This window comes from Ascaphus truei, chromosome 6 (assembly GCF_040206685.1).
Source record: "Ascaphus truei isolate aAscTru1 chromosome 6, aAscTru1.hap1, whole genome shotgun sequence".
Classification (NCBI taxonomy): Eukaryota; Metazoa; Chordata; class Amphibia; order Anura; family Ascaphidae; genus Ascaphus; species Ascaphus truei.
The window spans coordinates 84,435,097-84,461,794 of NC_134488.1; the positions used below are offsets into that span (position 1 = coordinate 84,435,097).

Genomic DNA, 26,698 nt, shown 5'->3' on the forward strand with positions numbered 1-26,698 from the left:
GGAGGCGCTGAGTACCCAAGAAGAACTACCTTAACAGAACTCAAAAGCCTGTCCTGGTCTCAACAACAACACAGATAGCTCAAGATCTCCTGCTCCATACAGGTATTGCACCACACTAAGGGCCTTATTCAGAAAGTCTCGATAATGCCCTTATCGAGCACTTATCGACCAAAATGGCTACTCGTAATCAGATAGCCTCGATAAGTGCTCGATAACGGCCTGTATCGACGCAAAATTGTATCGCTATCCGAAATTCGCCGACTGAGCAGCGATCAGCCCCTTATCGACCATTTTCGGATGGTTGATAAACTCACGCGATTCAGAGACCCGCGAGTCGGCTGTCGCGGCATATCGCAGCCCTAAAAGGCGGTCTTCTCCCCAAATCCAATTCACCACAAATTTTTTGGTCAATTTTTGGTGGGGAGATGCCTCGATGAGCAGCGATGTGTCGGGACTTAGAACAAATCAGGCCCCTTTCCTGCCTCGGATTGATGCCGGGGGTCTCCGGAGCTGATAGCCATTAATAGCAGCTCCGGACCCCCCCGGCATGCATCCGAGGCAGGAAACATGCATGTACAGCAACTTCATTACCTTAGCGGCTAACTGCTAAGGCAATGAAGGGGTTAAACACCCATGCCAAGCTTACTGTAAGAAACATACAATACAGTGGCTAGCGGGGGTGGATGAAGGGGGAATTTGGCCCTTAGTGGCTGTTTAGGCATTGCGGGGGGAGTTAACCCCTTCATTACCTTAGCGGTTAATACCGCTAAGGTAATAAAGGGGTTAACCCAACCGCTACCCACCCGCAAGGTCTAAACACCCATCCTTAGGGCTAATACCCCCTTCACCCACCCGTGAGGCCTAAACACCCACCCCTGACTGACTATACCCACCCTATACCCATTGAGTAGTATAGTGGTACATCATACTCATATAATAATAATATGGACATGATAAGCCTCTATAGCACTCAATGGGCACCCTAATGATAATACAGTAATACACAAGACACACAATAATAAAATGTAACTAAACTCCAAAAAATCACACGTCACTAAATACAAACAGTAGCCAGCTAATCCAATCAATACAATCAATAGCAACATCAACAATTATTTAATTAAACCATTAACCAATCTAAACAATTAATTCCGAAACCAACTCAAAATGAATAGTAACACTAACCAATGTAAACAATGAATTACTCCAACATTAATGAATTTAAACAGTTAAATAGAAAGAAATTCTAACAATCTCTGAAGTAACCATAAAACACATTAGCTAACATAATATAACATTAAATACAAATGAACACCAATCGCAAACCTTTAATGACATTAAGCATGAAAAAACAAACAATGACATCCACATAATACATGAAATGCCAAAAAGCAACAAAAGCAACCAAGCGAGAAATGCCCCCCAAATATTGTCATAATAATGTATTAATCTGTACCCTAAAGTGGTAGAGATTAATATATTATCAGTCAATGTGCCTCCCCCAAAAAAATCAAAAAACACATCTAATGAAGAAACCTGTAAAAAGAGACATTTACAAACATTGAATATATTACTTACCATTAGAAGCAGTGGCCCTCCGACTCCCGGGGAAACAGGAAGCTCACGTACCTTGAAGGCCTCCAACAGCATCCGATGCCATCCGCCATGAAGACCGGCTCAGGTACCCCAATCTTCTTTTTTCTTTCTTTAATCCCCTTCTTCTATCTTCATCTGTAACCATTTCTTGTTCTTCTTTCTTCATCTGTCAATCCAAAATACCCCATGTTAAATCCCAGCCGATGCTGTCTCGTCGGCTTCTTGGGCTCAAATGAGGCGTCACGGCCTTAAATATGGCTTGTGACGTCACATTTACCCTCAAAATGGTTAACAGCCACCTGATTGGCTGTTAAAACCATGTGCAGACTTGAATTTTTTTTTGTGACGTTACTTAAAGGGAATGATACCAGCCAATCAGAACGGCTGTGCTTCATTTGCCTTTAAGATGACGTCACGAAGCCGGCGTCAGATGGTATTTCAGCCAATCAGATCGTGGGAACAAATTCCACACTCTGATTGGCTGAACTACCTTGTGACACAGCGGCCATCTTGGATTTAGTGACGTCATGTTAAAGGGAAATTAAGCACAGCCATTCTGATTGGCTGGCATCATTCTCTTAGTGACGTCATGTTAAAGAGAATGATGCCAGCCAATCAGAATGGCTGTGCTTAATTTCCCTTTAACATGACGTCACTAAATCCAAGATGGCCGCTGTGTCACAAAGTAGTTCAGCCAATCAGAGTGTGGAATTTGTTCTCACGATCTGATTGGCTGAAATACCATCTGACGCTGGCTTCGTGACGTCATCTTAAAGGCAAATGAAGCACAGCCGTTCTGATTGGCTGGCATCATTCCCTTTAAGTGACGTCACGGCAAAAAAAAAAAATTCAAGTCTGCACATGGTTTTAACAGCCAATCAGGTGGCTGTTAACCATTTTGAGTATAAATGTGACGTCACAAGCCATATTTAAGGCCGTGACGCCTCATTTGAGCCCAAGAAGCCGACGAGACAGCATCGGCTGGGATTTAACATGGGGTATTTTGGATTGACAGATGAAGAAAGAAGATAAAGAAGAACAAGAAATGGTTACAGATGAAGATAGAAGAAGGTGATTAAAGAAAGAAAAAAGAAGATTGGGGTACCTGAGCCGGATCTTCATGGCGGATGGCATCGGATGCTGTTGGAGGCCTTCAAGGTACGTGAGCTTCCTGTTTCCCCGGGAGTCGGAGGGCCACCACTTCTAATGTTAAGTAATATATTCAATGTTTGTAAATGTCTCTTTTTACAGGTTTAATCTTTGGATGTGTTTTTTGATTTTTTGGGGGGAGGCACATTGACTGATAATATATTAATCGGTACCTCTTTAGGGTAAAGATTAATACATTATTATGACAATATTTGGGGGGCCTTTCTCGCTTGGTATTGGTGTTGCTTTTTGGCATTTCATGTATTATGTGGATGTCATTGTTTGTTTTTTCATGCTTAATGTCATTAAAGGTTTGCGATTGGTGTTCGTTTGTATTTAATGTTATATTATGTTAGCTAATGTGTTTTATGGTTACTTCAGAGATTGTTAGAATTTCTTTCTAATTAACTGTTTAAATTCATTAATGTTGGAGTAATTCATTGTTTACATTGGTTAGTGTTACTATTCATTTTGAGTTGGTTTCGGAATTAATTGTTTAGATTGGTTAATGGTTTAATTAATTAATTGTTGATGTTGCTATTGATTGTATTGATTGGATTAGCTGGCTACTGTTTGTATTTAGTGACGTGTGATTTTTTGGAGTTTAGTTACATTTTATTATTGTGTATCTTGTGTATTAATTTATTGTCATTAGGGTGCCCATTGAGTGCTATAGAGGCTTATCATGCCCATATTATTATTATATGGGTATGATGTACCACTATACTACTCAATGGGTGGGTATAGTCAGTCAGGGTGGGTGCTTAGGCCTCCCGGGTTGGTATCGGGTCAGGGTGGGTTAACCCCTTAATGACTATAGCGGTTAGTAACCGCTAAGGTGATTAAGGGGTTAGGGGCCATTAGAATGTATTTATTTTGTATATATGCTTTCTGGCAACGGAGGACAGAGGGACCTGTTGTTGTGGTAAGTATAACTTTATTTATTTACTTTATTTATGTATGCTAATGCAGTGTTTAATAATGGGCAAATAATCTATTATCCATATCTGGATAATAGTTATTTTGCCCATTACTGTACTGTATGGGTTTGGGCAGAGGGGGGGCGTGTATTGATGTTTTTTTAAATATTTTTTAATATATATTTCTTTAATAGTGTAGAGGTGCAGGGGGTCTCCGGAGCTGAACCACGTTGGTTTTATATCCGGGGACCCCCTGCTTCCCGAGATACAGGCACCTTTATGGGGTGCCGGTATCCCTCTGCATTGAAATGTCCCGCGTCACGTGACCGGGACATTTCCTTGCATAGGAGATACCGGCACCCCATAAAGGTGCCTGTATCTTGGGAAGCAGGGGTTCCCTGGACATAAAACCAACGTGGTTCAGCTCCGGAGACCCCCTGCACCTCTACACTATTAAAGAAATGTATATTTAAATAAATAATTTTCGGGCGACATTTCAGCTGTGAGAGGCGTCTCTCTCAGAGCAGCTCTCTCTGCAGCAGAAATGAATCGCTGGTTTAGGCCTTTTCAGAGGCTCGATGCTCTCGCTGGCAGCAACTCGCCCGTTTTGGGCATTTTGCTATCACTGGTAATCGAGCCTTTCTGAATACCGTGATAGCAAAGCCCAAAAAACAGTCATTTTAAATTCCCTGGTGATTTTTTTTTATCAACCTTCTCTGAATAAGGCCCTAATAGTGTAGACTGTAAAATCTCCCTGGAAGGGGGAAACAGGGCTACAGTAGCTTATGAGATAAATAAATGCACTTATAGTGCGATGTTGCCTGTGTTGCTATTCACAAAGCACCGATAACAGTGCAATATCGCACTGAGTACTAAAACTCTGGCAAAAAAAAAGACATAAAAAATGCCCAAAATCGCCAACGCTGAGTATCGTACGTGCTGCTGAAGTATTGGCAAATGCAAGTACTGGCAAAATCTAGTAACATTTGCATAAATAATTCATATATTTAACCCGCTAATCAACAAACATTCACACATTTCTTTAAAAAAAAAAATTGCAGGAAGTTTGGCAAACTGAACTGGGACGCATTTGGACATCTTTAGTTTTCAGAAATAATGCCAACACTTGTTAATGCCTTTGACCAATATAAAAGCAGTCGGCTATGTGAAGTAATCTAATGTTCTTTCATGTTTTTCTCTCTTCTGTGCTCTATATAAGATTATTTAATGCTTGACTTTTGAGATCCGTTGTCATCCTTTCATTCCTCCTTGTTTTCCATCATTTTTTTCTCCGTTTCTCTACTAGCTACAGTAATACATTTTGTTATTCATCTCCAAAAAAATTGAAAGCAGCCAAATAACTTAGTATTTTCCCAAACACCTATCTTATTTCCTGCTAGATTTTCTATTCCCTAACTGGCATTTCCTCAGTATATTCTTTTTAAGGCCAATGGAGTGTAACTTGAAAGACTATTCTTCCATTAAAATTATATTTAGGCACAGCAAGCTCATTTTTATTTTCAATTGACTTACAAAAGCAGATTTAAAAGCAATACATTCCAAATCAGTGTCGTGCTTGAGATTTGGAGACAATTATTAAATGACTTGGGACATCAGTATGTAAGCTGATATTTTTGGTTGGGCTTATTTGCTAATTCTGTCAAATTAGTTTCTGTGATATTGAGAGGTCGGCATTTTGAGGCACAATTCTCAAATTATGATCCGAACATTTCAAATAGTAGATACAAGGTGTTTCTTTCACTGTATTATAAAAAAAATATGTTGGCAAGTAGAGCTTTAAAATATTTATGTTTCACAACTACAATTAATATTCCCAGACATTTTTTAATTTACTGCATTCATAATAAAAAAATGTGGTAATGCTGTAGCTAGTGGTTAATTCATCACTAGTTATTATTGGTCACTAGCTAAACGTTATTGTAGTTATTCCTATAACTCTTTTGATTATTCAATCATAAATGACATTATGAAATTTAATTGTGCTATGATTAAAATTAGTGATCCAAAAGGAAATAAGAAAGATGCTATTAGGGAATTAATTGAGCAATAACTGCATCCTCATAAAGAATAATTTTCCTACTTTTGATCTTATTGCAGCCGTTGGAAGAAACTCCCTTTTTCATTCTTTTAGTGCAGCTGTGCGCAAACTGGGGGCGGAAAATTATTCAGGGGGGGCGTGGGCGGTTGCAGGGGTCCCGGCTCTTCCAGGCATTTAGACTAATGGCGGGAGATCGCGTGAGGTCTCTGCAACTAACTTACCTTCTCTTCGGCAACGCATCGCCATGGCAACGCGGCGTCATGTGATGTCACGTTGGCATGGCAACGTGACGTCACGTGACCCCGCGACGTCATTTGACGCCGGGAGCCGGAGAGGAGGTAAGGTGGGGGGGGGGGGGGACGAGCAGGGAGGGAGCAGGAGGGGGCACGAGCAGGAAAGATTGTGCAGTGCTGTTTTAGTGCATTGACTAGTTGAACCAAAATCAAATTAAATTCCATAGGTTGTCCTTGCTCACATATCTTATTAGTCAGAGGGAAGCGTAAACCCCTTTAGTTATTGGCTATTGAGTAGAAAGAGGCAAAGGCCTCACCTCAGGAATACTAGCCAAGCCCCTTTTAGGGTACTTTTTATTTTGTTTGTTGGGGCATAATTTAAAGCAACCAATAAATTGAATGCAACAATAAAATATAGCATAAGATAAAAAATTTTATAATTCCTATGCTTGTGAGAAAAAAACAAGTTTAGTAACAAATACTGCTGCAATTCTTTAGCATATGAATTGTGAAGCTGTGGCTTTGAGTCTTATCATATATGTAGCACATGTACCCCCACCCCCTAGGAGATACGTGTTGCGGCTACAGGTGTTGGTGGTGCGCATACCTGTGATGGTCCAGGAGAGCTGAGTTCTCTGTGATGGGGATGACACCAGGACATGCCTTTAGTGTCATCTGATGTTCTGTACTCCGTGTTCAGCGCCTCCAGCTTCATTAGGCTCTAAGGATCTTAGAGGCAGTCCCCTATGAAGCACTCTCATACAGCATGCTCACAGACTAATTCCAGGCAGGTGTAAAATGGAACAAGGGCTTTATTGGCAGTCACTGCAGAAGATGGTAATACAGCGATTGCAGGAGCTCAGAGGATCCCAGGACTCTGGATGGTGCTGGCTCTCCAAGTGTGGAGCCTTAGATCTTCCTGAGCCAGCCAGCCATGAGGGCCTGGCTGTCCTCTCTCTCCCACGGGAGGAGACAGGCCACACATCTCCACTCTCTTGGAAGGGAGGGAGAGCACTAACTAAATTTGGCACTGCCCCTCTGAGGAACCAGAAGTGGAGCGCTCAAGGTCTTTACCCTGATAGGCTACACACAGACCATGAGTCACCACCACCACTCTGTCACTCAGAGAGAAGCATGAGGTGGGTCAATTGCCCATGGTACTGCCTGTCACAGCCTAGACTGCTAAGGACTTATGTGACAGGGGGTAAAGAGAGACAGAGTAGACTAAACATGTTACATACATGTAGCCCATGTTCCCCCCCCCCCCCCCGGTCGCAGATTGGACCTCTAGGGTGTATTGAGGGCTGGATACATGTAATTGGGTGGTGCATACCTGCTTGGAACAGGAGGGCCTGAGTCTCCCGCGTTGGTATGGGGGATAACAGGGACAGGCTTCTGGGGTATATGCCTCCATCTTCTTTAGCACCGGTGCAACGCCTCCATCTTCTGGCGAGACCTATAGGGATAGGTTAAGATCCTCCCAGAAGAAGCCCTTGTCCCAGGGCGAGTGATCTTAAACTCCCACAGTCTTTTGTATAAAATAGCAGCACTCTTTATTGTCCTTGCACAATGATACAGCAACACTTCATGCACAGCGGCACACAGCATTTCATATACAGCAGTGCACTCCAAATGTATACGGGCCTTTCCTCCTCTCCTCTCCTCCAGGCGGTACCCTGGCAGGATGGGCTGGATAGGGGCTTCAATACCCCAACCCCCACCTCCAGGATATACTCTCTGGGTGAGGGTAGAACTCCCCCCCTCACCCCCTCAGCAGGGTGAGGTGCATTGGTCCACGCACTACAGTGCTATCAGCTCTAATCAGTATGGCTGAGCTTCTTCCCTCCTGTCTCCTTGCCACTTTCGTATCATGCTCTCTCTGTTTCAGCACTCTCCACTCTTACCACTCCAACAGCCCCCACTCTCCAGACTGAACTCTCCAACAGACTGACAACTCCACAGACTGAACAGACTGACTTGACTCTCCAACAGATTCTCACAGAACTGACTCAGACACACACAGGAGCAGCCCACTAAATAGATACAGCCCTGCCCCCTATGTCAGCAGGACTTCCCCTCTGTCTCAGGCCTGCCACAGAGTCAGGGGCCTACCTCTATCACTCAAGGCAGGGCTTGGTGGGGGGAAAACCCATGATTACTACTGGCGCCTGCCCTTACCAGGGCTTACTCCAGTAGGAGAAGGATAGGTAGCCCACTATTTCTTACAGGGGCTACACTCTCCCTCTGGTGGAATCCAATGGTCCCCACTTGGACCTAACTTTAGCAGCACCATCCTGCAGAGAACAAACCTGGGAAATAAACACATTGCAAGGCAGGTTATTTCTTGAGCCAACCACCAGGTGGCGTAACAGTAACAGTCACTCCCAACGGGGAGAACCACAAATGATAATGTTTGGGGTCAGGCTTTCGTAACTTCCTCCCATTATGGTCAGTTATTGTAATGTAGTAGGGCTGTACCGACCCAGACTCTGGCCGGTATATCACGCTGTGCATGTATATGCACCGCCTCACACTCCAGGCCTGAACCACCTCACTGATACGGTCTTCATTGTGGTAACCCGCCTTACCAAACCTTGTCCTCAAATATTCTTGTACAGACGCTCTGAGCCAACTATCTCTGTTCTCCTCTATTTCCCTCATTATGGGTTCAGGCAGATAAGGGTATTCGTACCCATGGGACTGCCTAAACCTAGACACTATGGTTCTGTCTGCTCCGCTTAATTTGGGCAGTTTCTTAGGACCCGCCCTGCTTGGCAGTACCCAAAACTCCGGTTCTACAGGAGCAATGTCATCGTACAATATACTAGGCCCCTTAGGCATGATGATCTCTTGCTCTATCTCCTGAAATCTGTGTTCTAACTCCTCGGGAGTATAGACACCTACTGCCCACCAATGATCAACTATGTTGTTCCTGATCAACAGGAACCTGGTGCGGTCCATACCTTTGTGGTACCCAGTGTACAGGGGTGCCCACCACTTGTCACGGTGCTCGTATGCTGACATGGGGCTAGAAGTATCTGTCTCTGACTCGGTCTGTGATGAGACACCGGACGTACCCTCCTCCGTAGAGTGCGAGCAGCTGCGTCTACCCTTGGCATTTATGTAGTTGGTAGGATTCATTTTGGAACCCACCTAGCTTACCGGCCTTGCCTCCACAGTAGTATGGGACCCTCGGGCCCTCCCTCTAGACATAAGAGAAAAAGGTACATGTTTAGGTATACGTATCACAGCATCATATGGTACCTCCCCATCAGATCCCTTGTCACTTAATTCCCAATCCCGCAAATCCTTGGAGTACTTGGGATTCTTACTCAATTTATCCCCACTAGGTCCCGGTGTCATGACTCGTGACAGGGCAGGGGCAAGGGCGCTAGGGACTGGGGCTGGAGCAATGTCCGTTTCCATGTCCAGTAAGCGGGTAATCCCACGACCAGTGGGCAGTTTCTTGCTTGCCCTCTCTGCTGAGCCCCGCGATCCTGTGGAAGGACCTTGGCTACGCAGGGTGGCCATGGCAGCGGCCATAGCTGCTCTCCGCGGGGAAAACAGTTCTCCCGGGCCTCTTTTCCAGTCGGACCCAGAAGTGATGTCATCATGGCCACCCCGGAATCCCCATCCGCTCCGTGGTCACGCACCGGAAGTGCGTCGAGGACCGGAAGGGGCGGTGGTGGATCATCAGGTCCACGGATGGGTAAGTATGCCGCACGCCTCTCCTTCTCGTCCTCTGCAGAGGCCGTCTTCGCCTGGCGGGAGTAAGGGGGTGGTGGAGTCTCCTTAGCACTCCGCTGCACGCTGATGTACTCGGGTCCCTCTGGATCCGCCTCCGACGCCATCTCCGCTGCACTGGGAGTCACCATGGCCGTGGGACTTCTACGGGCCTCAGGCCGCACCAGCGCTAGCCGTCGGGAGGTGTCCGGACTCGTCTGCTCCCTCTCTCCGGTAAGTGGACTGCCATCTTTGTTACAGCTGGGGAGGTTCGCCGGTAGGTGCATCGCCACCGATGAGACGCCATCTTCTTCCTCCGAAGACGACTTGGTCGGATCCTCCGCTAGGGAGTCACCTGGGTCTTTTGCGGCCCCGCCAGTGGTTAGTGGTACGAAACGGGCCCGCTCCCGTACCTCCACTGCGGTCACGCTCTTCTCCGCCGGATCTCCGCTCGGCTCTGTAGTTGGCTGGGCCTTGGTTCCCACCTCGGCAGGGGTGCAGGGAACTAGGGCAGCCTCGTCGGTCGTCTCCGCCACCTCCGTTAGGGTTCCCGGAGAGGCACCCCGAGGGGTCTTCATCATTGGCCATGGCTCGGTAGGCCACAAGTAGAATGTGCCACATTGAGGGCATCGTGCCTTCGTGCTTGGGGCCGGTCCGGGTGTCCTGCAGTGTACGCACAGGCACCGGAGGTACTCTCGGCCGTCGAGTTCCACTACCAGGAAGCCTCCTGGGAACTGGAACGTGGTCATGCTTAGTTCGGACATAGTTAGTTCAGGGGTGGAACAGTTCAGTGTTTCAGCTCCTCTCTCTGTGAATGTCAGATGAAAGTGAAGTTCCTCGCTCTCACTTCCTGTCCCTCCCTTCGCTGGGGAGGACGCTCCTGATTGGCTCTCCTTGTGCCCCCCCCTCTGGTGGAAACAAGAGGAGGGGCACTCCATCTCTCAGTGTGACGTGGCCTTGTCTGTTGGCCAGTCACAGCACAGGTGGGTGGGCTTTCGCGCCGCTCCGCTCCTTTTCCAGGGGATCTGGGTTTGGCGCCAAACCCCTGCACATCTCCCTCCACTTTTCTCTCACAGTCTCTTTGCACGATTCACGTGCGCACTCCAGGGTTGGCGGGAATCGCCATTTTGGTTCGGCTGCTAACTGCTGGGCCGTGGATGGTGCTGCTGTCGCCATTTTGGACTCTTTCTTGCTCCGCGGAGCACACGTAGTGACGGCCGGCATCTTTGATGAGCCCACCTAATGTATATCACCGCTATTCTCAGTGTCTAGTGCAAAACTCGTTCCTAGACACTGACTGTACCCATTGACACTCTCTGATGCTCTCTGCATGCTTTCTCTCTGTGCTTTACCCACTAGCATGTTGTGGCATACCCCAGGCTAGGCAGAACTCCTTCTCTGTGCACAGCACTCGCTGACGTTTCCTACAGGTACTCTGTGGTGTGTTTTATGTGGGTGCTGGCTAGTGTACTGGGCATCTCCCTAAGTAAGGGCGTCTCCTACTTTTGGCCACTCATAATGCGGGCCCTGGGCCATGGTCCCTGGACAAGTTAACAGGCTAACCCCCCCACTTGCCTCACACTATCTGCCTCAAGGGACTAGGACAGCAATAGCCATACACCCATCTTACAACACCCTCTTAGGGCACCCAGGGTGTACTGTGCGGGAATCCACGCTCTCCTGACTACCCCTGGTATTACATGCCCTACTCTCTCCAGTACTTGCACGGAAGGTGCACTTCACTCTTCCTGCTCTGCCTTGCTGAAAGACTGTCCTGTTCTGGATCTCAGCAGTGCCTCCAAATGTAGCCCATGCCCCCCCCCCCAGTCGCAGATTGGACCTCTAGGGTGTAGTGAGGGCTGAATACATGTAATTGGGTGGTGCATACCTGCTTGGAACAGGAGGGCCTGAGTCTCCCGCGTTGGTATGGGGGATAACAGGGACAGGCTTCTGGGGTATATGCCTCCATCTTCTTTAGCACCGGTGCAGCGCCACCATCTTCTGGCGAGACCTATAGGGATAGGTTAAGATCCTCCCAGAAGAAGCTCTGGTCCCAGGGCGAGTGATCTGAAACTCACACTGTGTTTTGTATAAAATAGCAGCACTCTTTATTGTCCTTGTAAAATGATACAGCAGCACTTCATGCACAGCGGCACACAGCAGTTCATATACAGCAGTGCACTCCAAATGTATACGGGCCTTTCCTCCTCTCCTCTCCTCCAGGCTGTACCCTGGCAGGATGGGCTGGATAGGGGCTTCAATACCCGAAACCCCACCTCCAGGATATACTCTCTGGGTGAGGGTAGATCTCCCCCCCTCACCCCCTCAGCAGGGTGAGGGGCATTGGTCCACACACTACAGTGCTATCAGCTCTAATCAGTATGGCTGAGCTTCTTCCCTCCTGTCTCCTTGCCACTTTCGTATCATGCTCTCTCTGTTTCAGCACTCTCCACTCTCACCACTCCAACAGCCTCCACTCTCCAGACTGAACTCTCCAACAGACTGACAACTCCAACAGACTGAACAGACTGACTTGACTCTCCAACAGATTCTCACAGAACTGACTCAGACACACACAGGAGCAGCCCACTAAATAGATACAGCCCTGCCCCCTATGATGTCAGCAGGACCTCCCCTCTATCTCAGGCCTGCCACAGAGTCAGGGGCCTACCTCTATCACTGAAGGCAGGGCTTGGTGGGGGGAAAACCCATGATTACTACTGGCGCCTGCCCTTACCAGGGCTTACTCCAGTAGGAGAAGGATAGGTAGCCCACTATTTCTTACAGGGGCTACATACACATGAAAGGGAGGAGAATCTAAGCCAGGGCTGTCAAACATACGGCCTGTGGGATCCTTCTGTTGGGCTCGCAGACCAGGTATTGGGACACAAGGGGAAAGCTAATGTGGGGAAGGGGCATGTGCTGCCTCTTCCAGGCTGCTACCACATGACTGCAGCAGCAGTGATGTGAGGGAGGAGGGACAAGGGGGGAGTGAGGGAAAAAGAGGGGGGAAGTGCTCTTAATGTTGATATCTAGCATACGGACATATTACTAGGTTTTATAGTATATGCGTATTTTGAACATGTATGCCCTGATCTATCAAATTTAATCAGGCCCCACATATGAAATGAGTTCAACACCCTTGATCTAAGCCAGTGGTGCTAAACTCTGGTCCTCAAGACCCCCCAACAGGTCAGATTTTAAGGATATCCCAGCTTCAGCACAAATGGCTCAATCAGTGGCTCAGTCTTTGACTGGAGTTGAGCACCCCTGATCTAAGCAACGTGCTTTGTAATTACATAGGAAACATAGGGCCTTTCACACTGTAAGGAGTAAGAAAATGCGTTGCACATGAATGACTGTAGTCATATGCTTTTGTGACGATAATAGATGCGGGCTCACCTGGGGCAAGTGGGAAATTGCCTCTTGGGCTGGTCAGATTTGGAATAATTGGGCCGGTTGCAGGGAGGAGAGAAGCAACGTCTGTTTGCAGCTCAATGCAGTTTCTGGCCATTAGGTGGTGCTGCAGAGCTCACATACTGCAGCAGCTCCCCCTCTCCCAGGCTGGCTCCTCTCTGCAGTGTGCTGCTAATGGCAAGTATATGTATATGCAGGGTCACCGACGGGGGAGAGAGCTGAACATGGGTCCCAGGCTTGGCAACTCTGGGGAGCTCGCACTATGACCAGTTTTGGATACTCACTAACAACATAAGAGAGTAGCTAACTGCTCTATGGACTGTAGTTACTAACCTAACCACCACTTTTTTTAAATCCATGTAACTCAGGACTCTGTTTCACCCTATCTGGATCTAATTCACTTGCTACTTGTCTCCTCAATAGGACTGTTTTTTTGTATTGCTATTCAAACTTGTTTTGGCATCATTACCATTATACAATAAATCCTTTGATATCTTTGAAGAGATTATATATGTATGGGTGGTTTATTCTCAGCAATCTTGTTTCCGCCACAGAGTAACAGTGGTGGCTGTTCTTTCTCCCTAAGAATTTGTATTATCATTACTCCATATAATTCTCTTCTGGGATTTGTATTTAAGCCAGAGTTTATTTCAACTCACTCCCTGGCTTCTTACAGTGTTACTTATGGATATGACAGGCACTTTAGTCAGCATACTGCTTTGGCATACGCACAGGGGATCTATGCCTTGTTTTTACATTTCTGTGCTATCTTTTATTTCTTTTTGTGACATCTAATTAATAAAATGTGTTTTTGATATTGCCAACGGTATACCAGAGTGCTGTTTTCTTGGGCTCCTTTTTCTTTTGCTCTTTCCATGTAACTGTTTATTTACTTATTTTTATTTATAAGTACCCTCACTTCACATTTTATACTTTGTTCATAGTGTGCATGTTGATTGCATTATTTTTACGTATTTGATTTGAGTCACACTTATGTATTACTAGCTGATATACCCGGCGTTGCCCGTGATGTAATGTTCTGCCTCCCCCATCCTCCCTCTCAACTCCCTTCCCTCCCCTTCTCTCCTGACTCCCCCCCTCTCTCTCTTGACTCCCCCCCCCTCTCTCCTGACTGAATACCACCCCCCGTCTGTCCGCTGTGCGCCGCCATCTTACCGAGGGCATCTGCAGGAGGAAGGGGGTCCTTCCGAAGGCTGCCTGCCCACTGCCTGTCCCCCCGCCGGGGAGGGAGGGAAGTGAGCGTTGGCGGCTGGGGCAGGAGGGCCGCGCCACGCTTCCCCTCCGTCCAGGAGCTGGAGGGGAGGAGGGAGAGGGAGAGAGTTGGGTGACGTCATAGAGCCAGGTGACGTCATAGAGCCACCAATCTGATTGGCCAGAGGCTGAGGACCAATCAGATTCACCGCAGCTAGTACCAACCTTTCGATTTTATATATTAAGATGTATTTAATTAACACATGCACATAAACTATTTGTGTAGTCATCTAGCACTTCTTTTGTTCATTCATTCACTTAATTTGTGATCTTATTGATTTACCTATAGTGTATAGCACACTTCACTGGTACTATAATAATGAAGCACTCATTTATTTAGCAACTGAACTAACACAGATATTTCTATTTAATTTATTAAGTAGGAATGCAACTGAGCAGGATATTGTGGCCAGAACACTGTGAGGTCATCAGTGACATCAGAATGGGAGGGTGTGGCTAAGTTTCCGCTGCTGCTATTTGTCTGGAGTAGTCATCACTCATTGGTTAAAATACTGTCTGCCTTTAGATAGCTAGACAGCTGACAACCGCATTGTGAGGTCACGTTACCGCATTGTGACATTATAATACACTGAATGTTTGTGAGCTATAAATGCTAAAGCCTGCCCTGAGGAGTTATCATTCATGGTCAGCATGAAACAAAGAAGATGTTACTTGTAACAGCATCAATGACATCCTGATGACCAATGGAGGCACAGAGGGATGTGAGTGCCCTTTAATCTAACAAGGACCAGTTGGGAGAAGTGATGGGATGCAAGTCCACATGTGCATGTTATATTTGAGATAGTTGTTTAATTAGCTGAATATTCTCCTTAAAAGCAGCAATTTCCTCCCACAAATGAGATTTTGGAGTCCAGCCATCTTCCTCCACACACAGTTCAGCCCTCCCCCACCTTCATATAGTCTCCATTCAAACACCCCTGCACAGTCCAGCCCCAGTAAAAACACACACACACACACAGTCAGTTTTCTGACCCTCTGTGACTTTTCCTTCTCTCCCTCTCCGCAGTGATCTCACTCGGGCAAGAAGCCAATCAGGATGCAGCCGGCCGCACTTCTATCTGGCGAAAGGTGTCTGTCAATCCTGAAGATACCCTTACCTGGGGCCTGCAAGAGAATGCCCGGCTGAAAGCAACCCGTTTGTCAGAAATCCGCCCGGACGGTGTCACAGCCCCTAAAAACAGTACTGTATGTGTGGATAAAACCGGACATCTGCTAACCCTACTCTGGTGCAGCATCAGATCGATATGAGCCAGGTGAGGAAGGCACAGCTGCCAGAACAGGCAAAATCTACAGTATAGAGAAGGAGCTCGCTCAAGAAGAAAAGGTGCTGCAGAGATGATACATTGTTACAAATAAAATTGTCATCGTTACAAATGTGTGAACAGCTTCCTATTAAATAAAATAAAGGACCTTTCAAGTCCAATGCACTTACAATTATGTCTGCAGCAGCAACCTCTGGGTTGGAGTCCCAACAGCACATATATCAAACATAACTAGGAGAGATAAGCCAAAGATAAAAACAATGAGGTTTATATATCAAACTTGTTTATAGGGATTTTAATTAACTTAATTGCTCAGAAATTAAGAGGATGCCTCAGTAATTGAATAATATCAATAAGGGGGAAAAAGTCCCAAGAAAAACTATTTATCAAAACAACACCAGGCATATAAAAAAAGTAATTCAGTTGAAAGTAGAAGGATTTATTGCTTTGATAATTATATTCGTAAAACTGTGAAAATAACCCACTCGGGTGAAATTGGTGAAAAGAAATAACAATATATTGATCAAATATACATTACACATTGGTGTGTCTTGCACACCTTACTTACAATAAACGCTCCATGGCTCTGTTATTGTAGAGGTGCTGGGTCTGTAATCAGCTTCTGCTGCTGCTCACATAATCATTAAACCTTAAAAATAACGCATGGCAGATTTAGTAAAATTTTTAATAGTTTTATTGAAGTCAGTGACGAAGGTTATAGCACCGAAACATTGTCTTCAATAAAACTATTTTTAATTTTTGAAGTGAAACTTCTTTCGTGGCACCTAGTCCTGATAGAACAAAACTGGATAGATGGGGGGCGAAATGTGAAACGGAAGTGACGTCACGTAATGGACGCCGCTCCCCTCACACGTCCCCTGTCACATGTGGCGGCGGCGATAGCCGCCGGCGCCGCTCCTAATCGCCGCCGCACCCCACACACCCCCACAGACCCGGCTGCTGAAATATGCGGCGGCAATAGCCGCCGCCGCTCCTAACGGCCCGCCTAACTGTTCCATGACTGCTGCCATGCCGCGCATGCGCAGTTGAGATGGCGCCGCTGACGGACGCCACACATGCGCAGAAGCGGCTGGCAGCAGCATCGTTCCACCCACACGCTCCTTCAGCCCTCCTCTGACGCGGGCGGGGGGGGGTGTGTGCGCAGAATTTGCGTGCAGGGGGGGGGAGAGAGGGGGTGCGCAATGTAACACCCCGCCCCTGGCTGCAGCTGGTCACATACACACTGACTGACCCACCCACACCCCCCCACACACTGACTGACCCCCCCACACCCTCCACACACTGACTGACCCACCCACACACCCCCACACACTGACTGACCCACCCACACACCCCCACACACTGACTGACACACCCACACACCCCCACACACACACACCCCCACACACACACTGACTGACACACTGACTGACCCACACTGACTGACCCACACTGACTGACACACACACACACACACACACACACACACACACACACACACACACCCACACTGACTGACACACATACACACACACACACACTGACTGACACACATACACACACACACACACTGACTGACACACATACACACACTGACTGACACACATACACACACACACACACACACACACACACACTGACTGACCCACATACACACACACACACTGACTGACACACATACATACACACACTGACACACATATACACACACTGACACACATATACACACTGACTGACACACATACACACAAGGAATTCACACTTAGTGCAAATAGCTAATACAGGGGATGTGTGCCGAGCACGCGCATTATAAGTCAAATGTATTTGCGTTTTGTCAATGAAATTGTATTTTGATTTTTAATTAAAACATCACCAATACAAATACAATTTCTGTGACAAAAGTCAAAGAAGTTTCACTTACTATGCGCGTGCACAGCACACATAGCTTTTTTTTTTTTTTTACTAAGTGTAGAGTGCATTATCTTCAAGGTTTAACGATTATGTGAGCAGCTTGCAGCAGCTGATTACCAGCACCCAACGCCTCTACAAAAACTGAGACATGGAGCATTTATTGTAGAAAATCTCTCCCCTTGCCCAATGTTACACCATAAATTTTACTGTATGTGTCCGTAGCAGTGATTCCTAATAGGGGGTTCAGGAACCCTTTGGGGTTCACAAGGGATCTCCAAGGGGTTTGTCAAAAGAAATATGTAATGGTAGATCTCAGGCAGCATAGTGGGTTCCTGAGCCAGTGTGAGGACTACCCCCAGGTCTATAGCCACCCCCCCCTAGGTCCCTAACTGCCCCATCATCTGGACCATAACTACCCCCCATGCCCTTATGTACCACTCCACCCCCTCCAGGCCCATATATCCTCCCCCCTCAGGGTCCCCCATTTGCCCTGGGCCCCAAGATTTCTTTTGGCGTCTCTGTGTATATGTATGGTGTGTGTATATATATATGTATGTACATCTGTGTATATTATATGTATGTGTATAAGTGTATATACAGTATGTATGGTGTGTGTGTGTGTGTGTGTGTGTATGTATAAAGTATATGTATGGTATTTATGTATGTACAGTATCAGTCTGTGAATGGTGTGTCTGTGTATAAATGTATGGTGTGTGTGTGTAATATATATATATATATACCGGTATATGTGATCAAAAACAAATAGTTGATACCGTTCTGTGGCTAACAAAATGCTTTTATTTGTGCAAGCTTTCGAGATACAGTGATCTCTTCTTCGGGCGATGTTACAATGGATTAAGCCAAAAAAAAGTACTTAAAGCAAAGCAGCTTGGAATGTTATCAGTGGGTAATTAAAAAGTATACAACAATTTGGCTTTATTTTTGTTAAATAAATCATGACACGGTGTAATATGTCATGTGTGTTGTCCATCTGAAGTTGTATTTACCTAATCTTAAAACCTGCTAAGGAACAGATGTTTGTTATTATGTCCTGATATGTAAAACCATAGAATTCAAAAAGGATGTACTTTCTTTTTCACACACAATTTTATATTATATATTTACTCCCCTTTTTCCATTTACATCCCCATAGCCTGATTGTCAAGAGACCGCAAAGGAGTATTAATGTGGTTATATACAGTATACTGTATTTGTAGATATCATTATCTCCACAGAATATACATTTTTAAGTATTCAGTTTTAGATAATTGTTCTTTTATTACCTGCACTTTTTTGTATTATATTTTTTTTTGCATAGTTTTATATTTTACATTACCCCGGTTTAAGTATCAGTAACAATTTCATCTTCATTTTTATGGCTTACAAATGAAGACCGTACACCCTTTGTAAGAGCTGGTTATTAATACTACTTTTTAATATTGCATGTGAAGGAGTTGAAACTAGGCACTATCTACGTATTTGTATTTATTACATTACTGCACTTTAATTTCAAAATTCTATTTCAGGCTAAATATACACAAGAGTTAGATGTTCTTTATAATGGACAAACATACATGAACACATACATGTAGGTGTATAATACACCGGTGTATTATACACACCAAAAATGCAAGGGTTAATGTGCGCATTAAAAGAAGCCAAACAGGAACAGTGTCTCCACTTCCGTAACCCGGCAAAGCAGACTTGCGAAACGCGCATGGCAGAATTTGGACTGCATGGCTGACTGAAGGTTTCATCAGTTTGAAGGTGACATCATTTGCGGAAAAGACTATCCCCCGCGTGATCACATGCTGCAGCCCGTAGAGGAAGCAAGACACTGTCAGGCACTGACTGTGGGCAGAGGAGCTGCCGTGAGTGAGGAAGGGAATTCAGCACACTCCTGCTACACCATGGACTGGGATACCGGTCTACAACTACAGCCTCAAGACGTGGAATATGTGTGCATTGTTGTCTATTATTTTATTATTAAAGTACCATACTATACAGGCTGCGTCGGTGTGCACTTCTATATTTTTTTTAGTACAACATGATAGATAGATATGTAGTGTGTGTTCAGATATGTATAAAATGCATGCATAGTATGTATGACGTGTATGTTCATACATGCTGGTCTGCATGCATGTTTGGTATGTTTGCCTGATGTGCGTACATCAGGCAGAATCAGAGAGAATACCAGTGGTTCAAGTAGTTTATAATCAAATGGCCAGATGTTGAATGGACAATAGTGTCAAGTGGACAAGTACAGTCAACTGTGTTTGGTGTCACAACTGCATGCTTTAAGGAGGAATGGAAAACACCCCAGGTGAATGATGAGTTCCAGAAGCAGATCAATGGGAGGACAAAGGAGCAAGAGATCTGATAAGACGTGAGGAAGAAAATGGATAGTTGGCAAAACTGGCAACAAATAAACAGTTATATTTACTTTTGAACACTGATAATAATTTAGAGCATTGTTTTATATGTTTTTATTTAGTTCTTTATTTACCATTGTTTAGCATTAACAGGTATACCATATTTCAACTTTAGACGTGTACATTAGTATAGTATAGCTTTGGTGCACAACCAAAATGTTTAACTGTAGAACATAAATTAACATATTACATCTACATCGCATAACAGTATTTTTCAAAGTGATCATTTTGGCCAGTTTTTTTTAAAGATGCTTTTATTTCCTGGTCTGCCTATTTGTTGATCAAACACTTATTGTTGGGTAAGAGACTGTGTATGTGTCTGTCTTTTGGCTTTCGTTTGCAGATAGCGTCCTTTTCCTTCTTCAAAACGCTTCTTCTCTTCTTCACTCTCAATCTGCAGTAATATACGAAAGTAACATCAAAGTGAATGGATTGAAAGGTAATGGGAAAACACATTTACTTTCCAACATTTCCACATACATACTTCAATGTTTCATACATTTGATATGGCTGCTGGGTTTTATTTACACTCAAAACAAAGACAAAATGGTGACAGAAGATGTCGAGTAGAGGAATTGAGTGCACAGAGCCCTGGAAACCTGACACATTTCTTCAAGTGTATTTGATAGTTAACAAGTTGACAATATGCTTAAATAACAGATCTGTGAGATTGTAATAGCCTTGCACACTTAATTTATTGTACGGACAACCCTAGAGTTTGTCTCCTAAAAGGTGGTACAAAGTGCTCACCAATAACTACCCCTGTATGTTATTATTCATCACCATGAGACAAAAATAAGGATCCGAATGTGACGTACCCAGACTAATGTCCCATTAGAGTTCCAAGCACAGGTTGCTCAAGGTACATATAGGGGCCGATGCAGTAACTTGCGAGAAGGCTGAATTTGGCTGTTTTATTGCGAGATTGGCATGTAGTATGCAGTTGATGGCGGTATGTGTGCGAGTTAACTGAAAAACGGCATATGCAATTGTTGCCGGAAATCAAGCGCCGGCGGGGTGGCGAGAATGGCTATTTCGCCATATTAAGCAGCACGCAGAATTCAGTAGATGCCGAGTAAGATCTCGGGGGTGCGCGGGAGAAACTCCTTGCGAGAAAAGCGCCAAAAAGCTGCGGCACCAACAAGCAGGCGAGAGCCGAAAATTTCAGCTGCTAGTGACATTGTTGTGTCATTGTACTGTTGCTGCTGGCAGCGCAGCTTCATTTTGTTACATGTCATTCAGAACCTGTTACATGTGTTGTTTATAATAAAATACATTATTAATGTTAGCCAAAGGTGTCTGTCTTGTGAATGACAAGAAGCAGGTATGTTCCTAAAACTATCTATTGAGGGACAGCGCTGTGAAAGCCTTGCTAATGTCACTAGCAGCAAGAAACACACTGCTGTGAGTAACAGAATGTAATGACAAACTATCCTGAGGTGATTTTTTCATGTTCAAAAGTTGCCGCCAAATTCTTCTTCAATACAGATACATGAGGTCATCCCCCTCTTGCTGCATGCACGCGCTACAGTACACACAGCAACTCACTGACATGTACTGTAAGCTTTGCAACAGAGTCCAACACACAGACACAAATGTACATGTCACAAGACACATGCACACATGTATCACCTCTTCACGTGTCAAAGAACAGAAGACACAACTGTAGCACTGCACCAGGTATGTTTCCAAAAGTATCTAATGAGGAACAGCAGTAAAAGGTTTGCTAATGTCAGTAACAGCAAGACAGTCACTACGGTGAGTAACTGAAAGCTATAAGCAAGAAGGAGGTTTTTTTATTTATGTGCAGAGGTTGACGCCACATTCAAGTGAAATACGGATACATGCAGTCACCCGCCACTGACTGCAGGAACTCGCAACATGTGCAACTCACCATTGTATCTCACAATCGCTATTTACTGCATTTAGCGGCAAATTCCCGCCAAACACAGGAGATTTAAGCGCGCTGCCGACACACACATATCGCAAGTTACTGCATCGGCCCCATAGTCTCAATGAATGGAAATAATTGTGGGAAGCCGAGGAATGCCAAAATGGGGAAGTGGGTTCTGCATAAGAATCCATAATACTGAGCTCGGCAAGCTTCCTTCATGTATTACAAGTAGTAATCAAACCATTATGAATTCAGGTTTCCCTTTTCTCTCTCTCTCGAGGTGAAGCTCTTCTCTTTTATACCTTCAGGCAAAATTGTTACATCTGCTTGATAAATTAGGCCACATTTTCCTGGCATTCAGGATTTGTAATAATGGAAACTTAGGGGGAAAAAACATTTGAAAATTCACAACCATCGTAGTTTTTGCAGTAATAACGGTTCTGAATTACACTGATTTTGTCACTTTTGCACTCTATGTATAATTCATTATTTCACACAGAGAATACTCATTACAATTCAGTTTGTTAAAGCATCAGTTTAAACCGAAGTTACAGCATTACTATTTAGTGCTTCTGTTTAACAACTAATTTTTACAGCCCTTAAAGGATCAATCCATGCCATATCCTACATGTTTTAAACAAAATAAATCAGTTCTGTAGTATTAAATAATACTATATATATTTTTTAAATTCAACCCCGAATGCCATTTTTACTGAATTTGAATATACTGAGCATCCATTGAGTTGTATAGCAGGTTTTAACACACCTCCCCAGCAGTGCAAGATCTTTCTACCACCTTCATGTTAGTGATAATTTGTTGCCAATATTCCCAGCAGTTTGAGCTGCAAACTGTAACACTAGATAATGTTACCTTAGTAATCTTATATTAATAGGAATACATTGTAGCTGCTGAGATACACTGACTGAAGGATTGATTGAAACTGAAAGGCTGCCATTTAACTATATACTATATGTTTTGTCACATTGGTGTTGCATTGGGCTTTTCTGTATATATATATATATATATATATATATATATATATATATATATATATATATATATATATATATATATATATATATATAAAAAAAAATATATATATATGAAAAAGTTGGCCGTGACTGACGAAACGCGTCAGGGAGCGTCATTACATCAGACGCACTGGCATTGAAGTCAACACGAAGCGCTGGAGCGGACCCTATCCATGCGCAGGTGCTAAAGAGATTTCACTACACGGAACTGATTTCTTGGACTTCTAACAGCACACCAGCCCTGGAAACCTGCGGGGACGCTGATCCTTCACCAACGGAGCCTGGGACTGTCCCAAAGAGCTTGCAGTTTGAACCGGATGGTGGTGATTATTATCACATATGCTTGATTTTATTGTACTTTTGTAAGTGCATTTTTTACCCCCCCTCCCCCCCTTCCCCTCATTAAATTTACAATTTTACGCTATGGGCGTGCGCTCTCTCCTCTTTCTTTCCTTCTAGATACCCTGTGGACGTGGTTTGTCCACATTGAGAGCTGCCGGAGACCCTGCATACCAGCATACATCTTATTTATTGGAACATTTTGAGGACTGGTTTTTCTTTCCTGTTTGCTTTTTTTCCTATATGTTATTTTCAATCATATGTTGTTTTATAATTGGTATGTGCCCATTATATGATCTGTAGGTGTTTATAGTAATTGCATATGTGATTTAGGGATACTCCCACAATAGTACATAATTATTGGGATTTATTAGAACTATTATATCTACACTGGTTCACTTCTATCAGAGGCGCAGCTTTTTTCTTTTCTGTTTGTCACATATATATATATATATATATATATATATATATATATATATATATATATATATATATATTAAAACCAGAGACATAACATAAAACACAGACAGAGCTCAGTTTTTAGCACATCTAGTGAGACTCATACACGGTACAGTGCCTAAATATATATGGAATAACTAATAAGTAAATGGTCTTTTTGTTTGACATTTTTGGCCAAAATTGTTGTAAGCCCCTGAGCCAACGCCAAGGCAGACCACATATCAGGGGTCCCTAACGCTAATATAAATTCTTAATAACCTGTGTAATAACAGGAAGAATGATTTATAGTAAATCTGTCAATATTAGTTGCAAAGTTCTGAGTCTGACTGAAGCTTTTATTAACCTGTACATTACCAGGAAAAGCACTCTGTATTAGAGATGTCACAGCCAAACTGCAAGCAGGCAAGTTCCCCTGAGTGGAAGATGCTATGGAGTGAGCCCATAACCATTTAAATGTGGGAGGGGGTGAGCTTAAATTAGGAAGGAGGTTGTCAATATAAAATTTATATTAGCGTTAGGGACCCCTGATATGTGGTCTGCCTTGGCGTTGGCTCAGGGGCTTACAACAATTTTGGCCAAAAATGTCAAACAAAAAGACCATTTACTTATTAGTTATTCCATATATATTTAGGCACTGTACCGTGTATGAGTCTCACTAGATGTGCTAAAAACTGAGCTCTGTCTGTGTTTTATGTTATGTCTCTGGTTTTAATGCAATTGCCAGCTCAGTAGCACTCTTCTGACACTCATATGCATATATATATGTTGTGGGTATTTTGGGGGTTTAATTGGAGCTTGTTAGGTGTCCAGTATGTTTTACAATATATATATATATATATATATATATATATATATACCAATTAAAAGTTGTGACATAATATAATAACCGGATGACATTGTGACTTTTTAGTAGCTGCTGACCCCCAACCCCACCTTTGTTCTCCTGAACAAGTATTCTTACCCGGATATATCAAAATACCGGCAACCAGGAATCTGGGAGCAACTCTGAAGTCCCAGAGGGAAAAGAATAAGAGGGACATATCGCAAAACACTTAACATTGCCACAAAATTACAATACATAACAAAAATCGAGTGGGTTTGCTAGAATATGATTGCAATTTCCCAAAATGAGAAAAAGCACAAGAAGTTAAAACTCAACATCTATTACTTTCGTTGAGATTAAACACTTAGGCCAATATTTACTAAGCATTGCTACAAAGTGGCAGTATGTTATAAGACAGATGTGTCATAATGCCACTTAGTAAATATGTCTATTTCTTTATTTACAAAGATCTAACATTTTGGGTGTTGTGATCACAGACCTCTTATCTATTGCCTGACATCAGCAACAGAAGAGGAAGCCCTCCTCATACTTTATAACCATAGTGACCATTCTCAAAGAGACACTGCTGTGACCAATCCTGGACGTGAGCAAAAAGGTCTGATGTTTAGGGAAGGCAACAGGGTCACAGAGTGCCATCTCCTGTGATGTTCCCGAATGCCAAAAGGCATTATTACATTATTTTATAAGAATGACATATTGAGATGTATATTTTGTCATCATGTGTCCTGTGATGTACTACAGAGTGACAGGACAGGAGGTCATGCTTTGAAGGTTGTTGACTTATGGGGAATGTGAGAAAGTACTTCACTGAGCAGATGTACTGCATGGAACAGCTTTTTAGAAGAAGCAGTAAGGTAAATCAAGTCAAAGAATTTAAGAACACTTGGGTAGATTCAAAGGAACTCAACTTTGACAGCACGAGATAAATGAGGTAGCGTCTAAGACTGTGCAGCACACATGGAAAAAAGGCAGCCTAGGTCGGTCAAATGTCCATGTCAGTGGTCAATTAATATGATAGTGAGCACAATTTAAGAGGTACGCCAGTTTAAAACTGAGTGTTAACGATTTGAAGCAACTTTTAATAATACATATCTGAAGTAATGGGAGTGGAACCAGTATGAAGATGAATCATGACCAGCTTGTTTACTTTATTATATATATATATATATATATACAGTATATATATATTTAGCAGAATAAATCTAACGATATATGCTTAATTTCACTGCCCTGATTTCTAGTTTGCATTTACTTGACTTGAATCTCAGTTGTTGTGCATTTACTTTTTATTTGGAATGATACCTGAAAGCAACAATTTGCATGGCTTGGCTGAACACTTTTTTTGTGACCCGATGCAAAAGCTGATCCACTCGCAAACTAAGTTTTCACCCTTTCTGTGCCCTTTCCATTCTTAGGGGGTCATGCACTAAGCTCCGTTAAGTCGTTTTTAGAGCGAAAAGTGCTCTTAGAACGTGATGTTGCGCTGAACACGATGCACTAAGCCACGCAAACAGGCACTTTGCGCTCTAAAACTGACTTTTTTCAGGAAATTTTTCTAAGTCCAACTTTGCTCGTTCGTTACCCTGTTTGCGTTAAATTCTGCCCTTAAGCGGGATGCACTAAGATACGTAACCTTAGCGTACGCGAAAGTTGCGATCAACACAACACGTCAGCTCAAGGTAGACGCAAAAAAAGCTGGACTTTGAAAAATTTCTTGCTTTACATTTTTGTAACAATTAAACAAAAGACACCCTATGGGCAGCACTCGTTGTAAGCAAATATGAATTGGTGATAAATTTAAAATTAAAATGCTTTAATCGTATAATTTAAAATAGATGTCAAAATTGTTGAAAAAATGGTCAACTGACTGTGGTGACAAAATACAAAGAAAACAGACAAAAATATATAAAATACTATAACTGAGATCTAGGGGGGGAGGTGGAGAGCCCACCTAGCTGCTAACTAGCAGAAATCAACAATCAGGGACTATAATAGTCAACCCCCTAGTTCAGCAATAACAAGGTTAAAAGGCCTGTAAAGTGGATACAGGTGACGGAGAACTACCCATGCAAAGGTATATACCTATGTGCTATGCACAATAGATTGAGAGCTCACTAATTGCTATTTAATAGTCC

General features: G+C 43.7%; 1 protein-coding gene and 1 long non-coding RNA gene across 5 annotated transcripts in view; one reads left to right on the forward strand and one right to left on the reverse strand.

The window, feature by feature from the left end:
* Nucleotides 1-15,767, forward strand: part of LOC142496503 (uncharacterized) — a 46,377-nt gene extending 30,610 nt beyond the window's left edge. Inside the window, exon 4 of the long non-coding RNA XR_012802023.1 lies at nt 15,397-15,767. This is a non-coding gene — a long non-coding RNA (uncharacterized LOC142496503). The remainder of the gene's footprint in view (nt 1-15,396) is intronic.
* A 4,266-nt stretch (nt 15,768-20,033) lies between these two features.
* Nucleotides 20,034-26,698, reverse strand: part of ACOT7 (acyl-CoA thioesterase 7) — a 264,500-nt gene continuing 257,835 nt past the window's right edge. For all 4 annotated transcript variants that reach the window (XM_075604977.1, XM_075604975.1, XM_075604974.1 and 1 more), the window contains one exon: nt 20,034-20,389. In XM_075604977.1, the coding sequence (XP_075461092.1) occupies nt 20,285-20,389 (105 nt within the window). In that variant the 3' untranslated portion in view covers nt 20,034-20,284. The remainder of the gene's footprint in view (nt 20,390-26,698) is intronic.